At 45.3% G+C, this 12,427-nt stretch overlaps 1 protein-coding gene across 2 annotated transcripts in view; it reads right to left on the bottom strand.

Annotated features, from left to right (window-relative positions):
• Window positions 1–5,465: 5,465 nt before the first annotated feature.
• Window positions 5,466–12,427, bottom strand: part of PAK4 (p21 (RAC1) activated kinase 4) — a 202,103-nt gene continuing 195,141 nt past the window's right edge. For both annotated transcript variants that reach the window (XM_069206912.1, XM_069206913.1), the window contains exon 9: window positions 5,466–8,859. In XM_069206912.1, the coding sequence (XP_069063013.1) occupies window positions 8,704–8,859 (156 nt within the window). In that variant the 3' untranslated portion in view covers window positions 5,466–8,703. The remainder of the gene's footprint in view (window positions 8,860–12,427) is intronic.

Below are 12,427 nucleotides of genomic sequence, written 5' to 3'. Positions count from 1 at the left end.
AAGGCCTAATCCCTGTAGTTTTCTAAGGGAACATCATTCCTTCAGCAGGCTGGAAAAATGAATTTGAGGAAAAAGTTGAGAGCGAGATCCAGGTTCGCACAACACACAGAAAGAAAGGAACTGATGTGTACTTGCAGGTATGACTGTTATATGCGACTCCACAGTTAGTTTCAGGCCTGAACAAAGTCAACACAGAGCAGCACTGTGCCACCTACAGGCGAACAGGAGCAATGTTGTTTAAATCTTCCAGATCCACTCTAGCATCTGATGATCTGCTAACTGAAGAATCTGCAGGTAGAAGCATGCACAAGAATTTGTGATTCTGCAATTTTGTTTTTCGTTTACAATAGGAGTCTTCTAAAGCACATACTGAAACTGAGTTCCCTCAAGTTGATGGGATTAGTTCAGAATGCAGCAAGGGTCCAAAACAAGGATGTATGGTATTTGCGAGTTACTTCAATTTAACTTCACACTATTCATTTTTGTGATTTGCAAGCAAATGAATATTGTTTTGCATCAATTGACTAATGGTTAATATTGTTTCCTGTGTTCCCAGTTTTTAAGTTGAGCCTAGACAGCACTTGCGCCATCTCGAGGCATGTAATATCTACTTCTGTGGGCTTAGAACCCGCCTCTTGCTTGCTATTTGTTTGTTAATGTGTTCTTTAAAATTCCTCCAAGTTGTTAATGTTTTTGTTTTTCGTTCACACCTATGGAGCAGCGCCCCAGTACTTGTCACCTACCACTTATCCTGTATTAGTGTCTGTCTCGGGGACGACTTTTTTTATTCGGAAACTGCATTTCAGAGAAGTCTTCATGTTTTGACTCGCTCTCCCTTGTCTTTCTTCCCACCCCCTCATCCGCGACCGGTCCATGTCGGTTTCTTCTCTTACCCTACCCTGATCATTGATGCTGCTGACTAGTTTGTTAGCAACATTCCGTATCGCCACTTTTAATCACTGCTTTCAAAAAGACCAGCTTTATCCATGCTCTGCACCGGCCTCCTGGGACTTTGCTCAAGGTGCTCTCTTCTGCCTCACCCAGGCCGGAATCTTGTTGGTTGCAGTGGCCATCCCTGTACCAAACCCGGAGCCTGACATCCAGTACAACTTATTGGCATTCCACATCTGGGCTATGCCATCTTGTTTAGTTAGTAATCAAGCATCCATGCGCTACATTTAAGAGTAGTCTGTAGGACTTCAGAAGCAGTCCTGCTCCTTACACCATGTTTCTTTTGATTACACCCCCCATCCAATCTCATGTTGCTGTCAAATTCATCCCCCACCCTTCTTTATGTTACCTCTATGCTCACCGCCGAACCCTCCCCCTTGTTTTTATTCTCTAACCAGAGTCCAGCTGTAAGGAAATGCCTCCTTGGCATGGTTACCCCCTGACTTTTTGCCTTTGCTGATGCCAAGTTATGATTTGAAAGTGTGCAGAGGCCTGCTAACCAGGCCCCAGCACCAATGTTCTTTCCCTAAACCTGTACCTTTGTTTCCACAATTGGCACAGCCTGGCATCCAGGTAAGTCCCTTGTAACTGGTACCCCTGGTACCAAGGGCCCTGATGCCAGGGAAGGTCTCTAAGGGCTACAGCATGTCTGATGCCACCCTGGGGACCCCTCACTCAGCACAGACACACTGCTTGCCTGCTTGTGTGTGCTGGTGGGGAGAAAATGACTAAGTCGACATGGCACTCCCCTCAGGGTGCCATGCCAACCTCACACTGCCTATGGCATAGATAAGTCACCCCTCTAGCAGGCCTTACAGCCCTAAGGCAGGGTGCACTATACCATAGGTGAGGGCATAGGTGCATGAGCACTATGCCTCTACAGTGTCTAAGCAAAACCTTGGACATTGTAAGTGCAGGGTAGCCATAAGAGTATATGGTCTGGGAGTCTGTCATACACGAACTCCACAGCACCATAATGGCTACACTGAAAATTGGGAAGTTTGGTATCAAACTTCTCAGCACAATAAATGCACACTCATGCCAGTGTACATTATATTGTGAAATACACCCCAGAGGGCATCTTAGAGATGCCCCCTGAAAACCTACCCGACTTCCAGTGTGGGCTGACTAGTTTTGCCAGCCTGCCACACACCAGACATGTTGCTGGCCACATGGGGAGAGTGCCTTTGTCACTCTGTGGCTAGTAACAAAGCCTGTACTGGGTGGAGGTGCTTCTCACCTCTCCCCTGCAGGAACTGTTAACACCTGGCGGTGAGCCTCAAAGGCGCACCCCCTTTGTTACAGCGCCACAGGGCATTCCAACTAGTGGAGATGCCCGCCCCCTCCGGCCACGGACCCACTTTTGGTGGCAAGGCCGGAGGAGATAATGAGAAAAACAAGGAGGAGTCACTGGCCAGTCAGGACAACCCCTAAGGTGTCCTGAGCTGAGGTGACTCTGACTTTTAGAAATCCTCCATCTTGCAGATGGAGGATTCCCCCAATAGGATTAGGGATGTGCACCCCTCCCCTCAAGGAGGAGGCACAAAGAGGGTGTAGCCACCCTCAGGGCTTGTAGCCATTGGCTACTAACCCCCCAGACCTAAACACACCCCTAAATTGAGTATTTAGGGGCCCCCAGAACTTAGCAAGATAGATTCCTGAAACCTGAAGACGAAGAAGGACTGCTGACCTGAAAGCCCTGCAGAGAAGACGGCGACACCAACTGCTTTGGCCCCAGCCCTACCGGCCTGTCTCTCCACTTCAAGAAAAACTGCAACAGCGACGCGTTCTCCAGGGTCCAGCGACCTCTGAAGCCTCAGAGGACTACCCTGCATCTAAAAGGACCAAGAACTCCCGAGGACAGCGGCTCTGCTCCAAAGAAGAAACAACTTTGCACCAAAGAAACAAACTTTAAAGGACTGCACGTTTCCCGCCGGAAGCGTGAGACTTTCCACTCTGCACCTGACGCCCCCGGCTCGACCTGTGGAGAACCAACACTACAGGGAGGACTCCCCGGTGACTGTGACCCCGTCAGTAGCCAGAGTTGACCCCCCCTAAACCCCCCCAGCGACGCCTGCAGAGGGAATCCAGAGGCTCCCCCTGACCGCGACTGCCTGCTTCTAAGAACCCGACGCCTGGTAAAGACACAGCACCCGCAGTCCCCAGGACATGAAGGATCCGACCTCCAGTGCAGATGCGACCCCCAGGTGGCCCTCTCCCTTGCCCAGGTGGTGGCTACCCCGAGGAGCCCCCCCACTTCCCTGCCTGCTTCGCTGAATAGACCCCCGGGTCTCCCATTGAACTCCATTGCAAACCCGATGCCTGTTTGTACTCTGCACCCGGCCGCCCCCGTGCCGCTGAGGGTGTACTTTTTGTGCTGACTTGTGTCCCCTGCCTGTGCCCTACAAAAACCCCTGGTCTGCCCTCCGAAGTCGCGGGTACCTACCTGCTGGCAGACTGGAACCGGGGCACCCCCTTCTCCATTGAAGCCTATGCATTTTGGGCACCACTTTGAACTCTGCACCTGACCGGCCCTGAGCTGCTGGTGTGGTAATTTTGGGGTTGCTCTGAACCCCAAACGGTGGGCTACCTTGGACCAAACTTTGAACCCTGTAGGTGGTTTACTTACCTGCAAAACTAACAAATACTTACCTCCCCCAGGAACTGTTGACATTTGCACTGTCTAGTTTTAAAATAGCTTATTGCCATTTTTGCCAAAACTGTACGTGCTATTTTCCTGATTCAAAGTTCCTATGATACCTAAGTGAAGTACCTTTCATTTGAAGTATTGATTGTAAATCTTGAACCTGTGGTTCTTAAAATAAACTAAGAAAATATATTTTTCTATACGAAAACCTATTGGCCTGGAATTGTCTTTGAGTGTGTGTTCCTCATTTATTGCCTGTGTGTGTACAACAAATGCTTAACACTACCCTCTGATAAGCCTACTGCTCAACCACACTACCACAAAATAGAGCATTATAATTATCTATTTTTGCCACTATCTTACCTCTAAGGGGAAACCTTGGACTCTGTGCATGCTATTTCTTACTTTGAAATAGTACATACAGAGCCAACTTCCTACACCAGCCTCTCGCCTGCAGCAGAAAGTCCTACTCCAGTCCGAACCTGCTCTGCGCAGACCTCATTGGACTTTGCTCCAAGCTCTTCGGTCTGCCTCACCCTGTTCGTTGCTTGTCGCAATGGTGTCCGAACGAGGAACGTTGCTGCTCTTCATGCCTGACCCACATATCACCCCGCTGCTAATAGCATTAGGCGAGTAATGAATATTCTGCTGAGCTGGGTTAAAATGCAACATACAAATTCTCAGGGCAATGGCTAAAAGAGGTTGATCGAAGAAAGTCAATGGTTGAAAGGGGGTGGACCCAAATCCCAAGCTATTTTGTTAACAGTTCATTTGGCCTGATCCGCTGTCAAAACCACGATTAATAAAGCTATGCTCACTGGATTTGTCTGGTTATGTGTTTTTGCACGAGTCACAAAAGTGTTTCCCATCCAAAAAAAAAGAAGGCACGCATTAAATTTGAGGAGGCTAGTGCTGGCCTCAAGAGTGAGAAAAGTATCAGATTTGTCTTTTACTGGCACACCTATGCATAATAGCAGATAATTCAAATGTTTCGACTCAATGGTTGGGAAACAAAAACAATTTAAATTTGAGGACAAAACAAAACATTCCGACTGCCAGGGTAGGAATTTCTCAGCGGCACAGTAGCACAAACTATTTGTAGGTCAAGCATAGCATCACAGAAGCGCTGCTTTTCAGATGTGTTGGTAAGTATTGGGGCTTTTAACCACACCCACCGCACCCCATAACTATCGCTTGTTCATGGGCATGCCTTTCAAAAATCTTTTGTTTACGTTGGTAACTCCTTTACGTTTGTCCCTCCTTAAGGCGGTTTTGTACTGCCTTGGCCATCGACCCTGTAACATGGCTAACTGCACTTTTGCCGATAACTCTGACTACGAGCGAACTTCTTTTTAGGGTCGAGCGCACAAGCGATCCGTCCCTGTTGTCTTCTCTCTTTGGGCTTTTAACCACGCCCATGTCACACCTGTCACTTTCATTGGTTCGTGGGCTTGCCTTTTAAAATCCGCTTGATTTCATAGTAAAAGGCGTGCATACGTCATGCCTTTTCAGGTGTTTAGCCCTCTTCGAGCACACCGGCTAGCTATTGAAAACATACGAGGCTCCATGTTTTCAGCCTGGTTTCTGCACTACTTTATCTTTTTATTTTCCACGCCGCGCAATGGCACATGGTTTACACTTTTTTGACCTTGATAATGAAATAAAGACACAGAAAAAGAAAAACACAACCAAATCATTCTTTTGAAAAATGTAATTGTAAAACTAGCATTTACACTATTTCGATCTGTCAAAAAAATCTGAAATCGTTCAATTCCTATGTACAATTCAATTTAGTGTACGGAATAATCTCTTCTAAGATCATTAGTGTTAAAACAATTTTCTCAAAAACAAAATCCGGAATACTGTGTAGTGTTACAAAGTTATGCTTTATAAATATATATTTATATATTTTAAAGTAAAAAGAGAATTCAAAAACAGTAGTCACAGAACTGCTGCACACCACCAGGCCTTGTATTTATGACTAGACCATGTTCCTCGATATTGATGTGTATTGTGGTGTCACAGACAGGAAGGCCTTGGGGCTCGGCAGCAATGTCAGGTACCAATGCAAGGAAGATGCATTTACAGTGAAAGTTCTGTAGCTTAAGTCCGGGATCCTAAAACACACTGAATATTTTCAATGGGTAGAAAGAGGATGGAGATATGGTGCCCAGCAAGAGTACTTTTCATAACCTATTTCAATTTTTTAGAGTCCCCAGATTTCAATATCCTACAGTATTACAAAAGGAGTGTACTTCATCGCACAAGGTAGGTAAACCTCTACCCTACAGCACTGTGTGCCAGAAATTTATTGTATCGATTTAAGTAATGGTAAAACGGGATCCTGTATTTCAGCTTGGTACGAACACTGTGTCAACCAAGACATTACACTGCAGAGACTAGGCACCAGCCCACAAAAAGTGGTAAGGGTTAGTTCATCTTGGGGGTCGTTATCGGCGCCAGGAAGGGTTCTCGGAACAATGCCTTGTGCAGGAGGCATTTGTTGAGGTGTAGGGTATCGCAGAAGAGCATCTTGCCAGTTCAAGAAGGACAGAGATACTGCACTATAACAAGGCACCGTAACAGCTTTAGCAGTGAATGCACCTTGCACTCTAAGAAGGTCACCTGCCACCCCAAAGTAGAAAGAGTATAAGCAAACAAGGCCTTGTGGCAGCTACCGCAAAATAGAAGGATAGGGCATCCAGGTACATCACACATTCCTCTGCAGGCTTTCAGATGCCAAAGAGTAGAGCAGCATTTTTAAGCGACGTCAGTGTGATAACCATGCAGAAATGCAGCCCTGTCCTGTACACTACATCATGGCTATCCCAGGAGACAATGCACTGTGACAGTGCTTTCTACCTGGTTCAATGTTATAGATCTGTGCATGCCTAGGCAGGGGTCTTGACTGCTTGGTTGTCTCATTTTACAATTCAAACAGGATAATTTCATTAGAGGGTAACACATAAGGACAAAGTGAAAGGTACAGTATGAGCTTAAGACTGTAAAGTATGTTTTTTTTCAGCTGGACATGAGATTTTTGGTCTCATTCAGTTGCTGAATGGAATGTTCACAGGTAACTGCAAAACATTCTGAGCAAGACAGTACTAGACAGGACCCTTAGCAGAGGACTAGAGAGGAACTTTGTATGTGTACAAAGCATATCATTATTTAGCTTTTGTTATTTAGTGTTTTGTAGAATGCCTAGTTGCTCGCGCACACGGACCATGGAGAGCTGGATTTCTAAGGGTGGTGGTGGTTAGGGGACTCCATAGCCGGTACAAGAATGTATGATTTTAACTCAGGCTCTGTGAAGATTTAACCCCATATTTTTCGCATACTATAAGGATATGAAGTACAAACACCAAACTTATTAGTGTGTCAGACAGAACCAAAGATTTCAGAGCATTCTGCTTCAGGGTGCAGTTTGACATTCGCTACAGGAAACAGGCAGCACAATGTTGCCATCACAGTGCGCCGGAAAGAACCATCTGTAAGGAAAGGGAGCCCAGCCTCTCCTTCCCCTGACCCATTCCCATATGTATATGTTCTCCTTCATATTCAGCAACAATCACTGAGAAGAGAAAACCAACCCACCTTCAAAGTACATCAGAGGGACATACACAAGAAAAGGCACCTCAACCTCTTGTTCACAGTGCACCAGATGGTACCATCATAGAGGAAAGGGGACTTCCCCTCTTCTTACCAGCATCCAGGTCCGTGCTTTGTCCACTGTAGTGCCTCAGTGGGAAACTTCACTGAGAAGACAGAGCCAACTCGGTTTTTCACAGTACATCAGAGGGAAGTAAAGCTAATACCATATAGACTACCTCCTTTTTAGTCACCAGGAAGGAACTATCACAGTGGATATTGAGCCCAACCGCCTTCTTCAGGGCTCACAAAGTGTAGTATGCAACCCCTTTACTTGGTAGTATACCAGAGGGTGGGCACCAAGTTAGGTTTATGCAATTCAAACCCCTCTATTGAAAGGTAACTGGAGGTGACCCCCAAAAAGAACTGACAGTACAACATCTCTCATTTAGAGGAAAGCAAAGCGAGTACAGGAGTTCCATTTCATCGACTTAATAGTTAAGTGCTCTGGAAAGCACCCCAGCTGAGGACAGGCAATCTAGCCCTTGTCCTTCACAGTGTAACAAAATGAACCATCATTTTTCACAGACAACCCCCAAACGCAGCCCCACACTTTGATCTACGAGACTTATGTGATCTTTTACCACTCATCCAAATCGCCTATTGAGTATTGCATTATTATATGGAAAAATGTCCCTCATAAAAAATTTAAAAAAAAAAAAAATCAAATAATTTATCAAGTCTATATCCAGGGCCATCGAGGCAGTTCATATACAGTGTATGGCTTCCTTCAGCCCGACACACTAGGTCACTTATATATTTCAGCAGACCGCCTCTTAGTGCAAGCTTGCAGCAACATTGTGAAAGTTCAGTTTCCAGTGTTATCAGATCGCACAAAGCTTCCTCAGTGTACTAACATCAGTCAAGGTGAAAGTTATAACCTAATAAAACCGGCTCATAATGACTGGCCTCTCTCCAGACTAGAAGCAGCAGAGTCAGTTGGGAAATTCCATAGGACAACCAGTGAAGAAAGACCATCATTTCCGAATTAAGTCAGTGTCACCTCGGAAGGGTTGAAGGCAGGGAAGGAAAGCATCTCCCAGCAAAAACAGCAGGGATGTCCACAGGACTTATCCATATTGTAAAATTGGCTGTAGCATCCTAGCGTGGTGAACAACAATGGGGCGGAAAAGGCTGGGGAGACCAGACTGAGCCTAACCAGATTAGAACACTAGAATAATCCAAGCAGACATGCCTGAAGGATACCCACAGAGCAGAAGGAAGCGATGCAGGATTTCGGCAGACTGGCTGGGATATCCACAGGATCTTACCAGAACAGTGATGCCCACTAGATCTCAGCAAAACGGGGACACTTGCAAGATCTTAACAGGACAGCAAGGATACCCGCTAAACTAAGGCTAGGGGCAAGTTATAGGAAGGCGATACTGTAGCCATGTCAGTTCCATAGGACCATTCTTGTCCTTTGAGAGTGTTCGTTGTCAATACAGGACTTCTCATCTCATCCTGTTCTGTCTCATGAGAGGCACAATGCTGGATGGTGGGCCAGCCTTGCTCAAAAATGGGTGCTTGAGAAGTTCATTGGCTGTCGCTCTTTGGCTTGGTTCTCTGACTAACATTCTGTCCAGGAACCCTCTGAGTAAAGGAGATACCTGCAAGGTAAAGAAAGAGACGTTCAGGGACACAGGCTGCACTAAAATGCATAGTAGTATTGAAAATATGATTGTTACAGAGCGCTACTTTCTTGATGCAGAGATAAGGTTGAGGACACCGCCTAAAATTCACTCAATCCCAAACACATGAGAAGTGCACAGCAGACATTTTGTGTAGTGCCAGGAAGACACTACAAAACATCCAGTTCAGATTCATAGAAGTAACAAAATGCAAACTAAGCAACATTTAAAAAAAAAAAAAAAAGGTGTCTGCTATGACAGTAGCACTGCTAGTCCTCATTCTTTCTGTATTCACATAAACATAATATTTTTAATAATGTTTACACAGGGAAGTGATACGTAATTAACCAATTTCAAGATGGTATGTGTTACCTGGTAATGTAGTTATTACATACCTAAGAACGTGAATGTCATGTTCTTACCTGAGAACCCCTAGTCTTTGCCGACTAAAAACTTTTTTTTTTTTTTTTAAATATTTTTATTCAGCAGGTGAAACTTTACATTACATATATGTATAAATCAAACTTTCGTCATTGCCTACATTAATGTTTTGACATATTAACTTATATCATAAAATTGAATTTTTCATATTTTTCAATTACTTAGGGGGTCATTCCGACCTTGGCGGTCTTTTCTTCAGACCGCCGATGCCGGGGGAGACAGAATACCGCCATTGCCGGCGGTATTCATGCCTCCCTATTCTGACATTTCCGCTGGGCCAGCAGACGGTAACAGCCCAGCGTTACCGTCCGCTGGCCCAGCGGAAATGGCACATCAACATTGCCGCCGGCTCGTAATAGAGCCTTCGGCAATGTTGATGTGCGCGATGGGGCTATGCCTGGGGGCCCCTGCACTGCCCATGCCAAGTGCATGGGCAGTGCAGGGGCCCCCAGGGGCACCCCCAGTCACCTTACCGCCAGCCTTTCAATGGCGGTGTTTACCGCCATGGACAGGCTGGCGGTCGGGGACTCATAATCCCCAGGGCAGCGGTGCTTGCACTGTTGCCCTGGGGATTATGCCCGCCAGGCGGAAGCCTGGCGGGAAAGTGGAGGGGCCGGCAGTCTGACCGTGGCTTTTCCGCCACAGTCGGAATTGCTGGCGGAACACCGCCAGCCTGTTGGCGGTGTTACTGCCAACATACCGCCGGCCGCCAGGGTCGGAATGACCCCCTTAATCTCCTTCCTCAACTTCCCCCTACCATCCGCCTAAACTTAAGCCGGATTGCTCATTTTGGCCCAAACCCCATGATATCTTTTCATGGCTCCTATCTGCTGAGCATACAATTTTTCTCTAACCCTTGTAAATTCAATTTTCGTCTCGCATTGTGCGTATGACGGGGGGGTCTGGTGATTTCCATGCCTGCAGGATAAGTGATAACGCTATCTCTGTACCTGCAAATACCATCTGTCTGGATGCATTAGAAAGATTTATATTTTCCGTCATGCCCCAAAGCGCAACCAATGGGCTAGGGGTGATCACGTGTCCTATCCAGGAGCTTAACCTCAGAGGCCGACTGCAAACTCATGGTAATCCGGAGACACCCCACGAAGAGACAGTAAACGGCTTTTTAAGGTTTTCAAAGAACAATGTCATGCACAGCGCCCTTGCATGCAATGAGATGTACCACCTCAGACAATGATATTCACTCAGCACCAGTCTCGGCTCTCTTAAGAGTCAGCCATATAGATGGATATTAAAGATAATACAAAGGGATGAAGAGTGAGTGTTGGTTACATGGGCTATTCTGGGAGTAACAGTCTCTGCAACTTTAACAGTCTCATTCCAACTTCTGCGTCAAATCAGGTTTCTTGTCTGTAACAAGTTCTACAGCTCTGTACCCGTTATAACTTCACATCATGTGCATTAAATGGTCATCCGGTATTTGGGCACTGAACTGTGGTAGCCCTCTTCAAACATTGAAAAAGAAAATCAAACAGCCAATTATGTAAATACCTGCATGCGGACTGGAAACCCAGATGTTCGTATATCAAAAGGTCACATCCTAATCAGAATAATTTAGAACATAACATAATACTTTTCTTCAGCTCTGTGGACAAGGTGGCCAATTCCAGAGTATCTTTTGCCCATTTGCCCCCTAAACTAAAAGGAAAATGTTACTTACGCTATAAGCACCTGTTTGAAGCATGGCTGTAGATTCAAATACTCCTTCCATCTAGTGTCAGGCTAAGACATGTGTAACTTGTTTTTTCTTTGAAGAAGACTTTCGAGCCATGAGGTATAGTGACTCCTCCTATGACTGGCAATGCACATAGGCATCAGCTTCATTGTTAGAATTTTTTCCGGCACAGCGAGCAAGGATAGAAATGGAGCACAAGAGTAAAAGAAGATGGCCATGCAGATAAGTAGAGAAAAGTATCTGCAACAACCAAAGGCTTCCTGTGCGGACTGTAGGTGCATGTGAATCTACAGCACTACATGCCACAAACTAATGCTTCCAGGATAAGTAACATTTTCGGTTTATTGAATGTGTAACTGTAGATACATGCCTTACACAGACCGTAAAGTAAAACACTTAAGCCCTCCATAAAGGCTTTAGTGATGGGGCTCTGAATAATGTTCACTGTTTTATAGGTAAGCTGCAACCGCAGCCAAATGTAAACGAATGGATGTGTAAACCAGCCCTAAGCATTAAAAATGAAACGGGTAGCAAACAATGTTTTGCACTGTTGGGTTTGTTGGGTTTAGTGGAGCGATTTGTTTGGGTAAGCAGTAGTGAACGAATCCCTTCCAGTCTGCCACATAGCAAGCTCTTGGAGTAGGGAGGCATGTTAGCTATTTGTTAATCTTCCCAGTTACTCTCCGCTTGTGATCACTGTGCAGCAAGGCACTTATGACATGGAGGCTTATGTAATAAAGTGTAGGGGGTGATGGCAATGCAGGACACCATCATGCCAAAGAGCCGCATTACCATCTTGACCACTAGGCACCAATTTAGCTAAAAAAAAAAAAAGGTGGCAGCAGAAACTAGAAGGCTTGAACTTCTGCAGGACTTGGATAAGCTTTCATGGTGTTGAAACTGAAAATGGCCCCAAGAATGGGCTGAACTTGAAGGAGTTGGAGGTGGCATTTAATCACATTGATAGTAAAACTGGGTATGTTTAAAAGCTACTACTGCAAGGCATTTTGTAAAGAATCTAGATGCCGTATGTAGGAAGCTGGCTCTGTAAATACTATATCAAAATGAGATATAGTGTGCACAAAGTCCAGAGGCTTAACAGAGGCAAAAGTAGATAACACTAATGCTCTCTTTTGTGGCAGTGTGGTCGAGCAGTTAGGCTTAACAGAGGATAGTGCAAAGCATTTGTTGTTCACACTCAGACAATAAAGGAAGCACACACCCAATGACTAACTCCAGGCCAATGGTTTTTATATAGCAAACACATCTTTTGTTAATTTATTTCTAGAACCACGAGATGCAAGTTGCAGGTAAGTACATGAATAAATAAGTATTCAACATATGTATCAATAACACTTTGATTAGAATTTGCAAGTTATACAGTTTTTGAATAAATGGCAATAATCCGTT

This window comes from Pleurodeles waltl, chromosome 9, assembly GCF_031143425.1.
Source record: "Pleurodeles waltl isolate 20211129_DDA chromosome 9, aPleWal1.hap1.20221129, whole genome shotgun sequence".
Lineage (NCBI taxonomy): Eukaryota > Metazoa > Chordata > Amphibia > Caudata > Salamandridae > Pleurodeles > Pleurodeles waltl.
The sequence above is the reverse complement of the archived record's forward strand: the minus strand, read 5'-3'. Positions and strand labels throughout refer to the sequence as shown.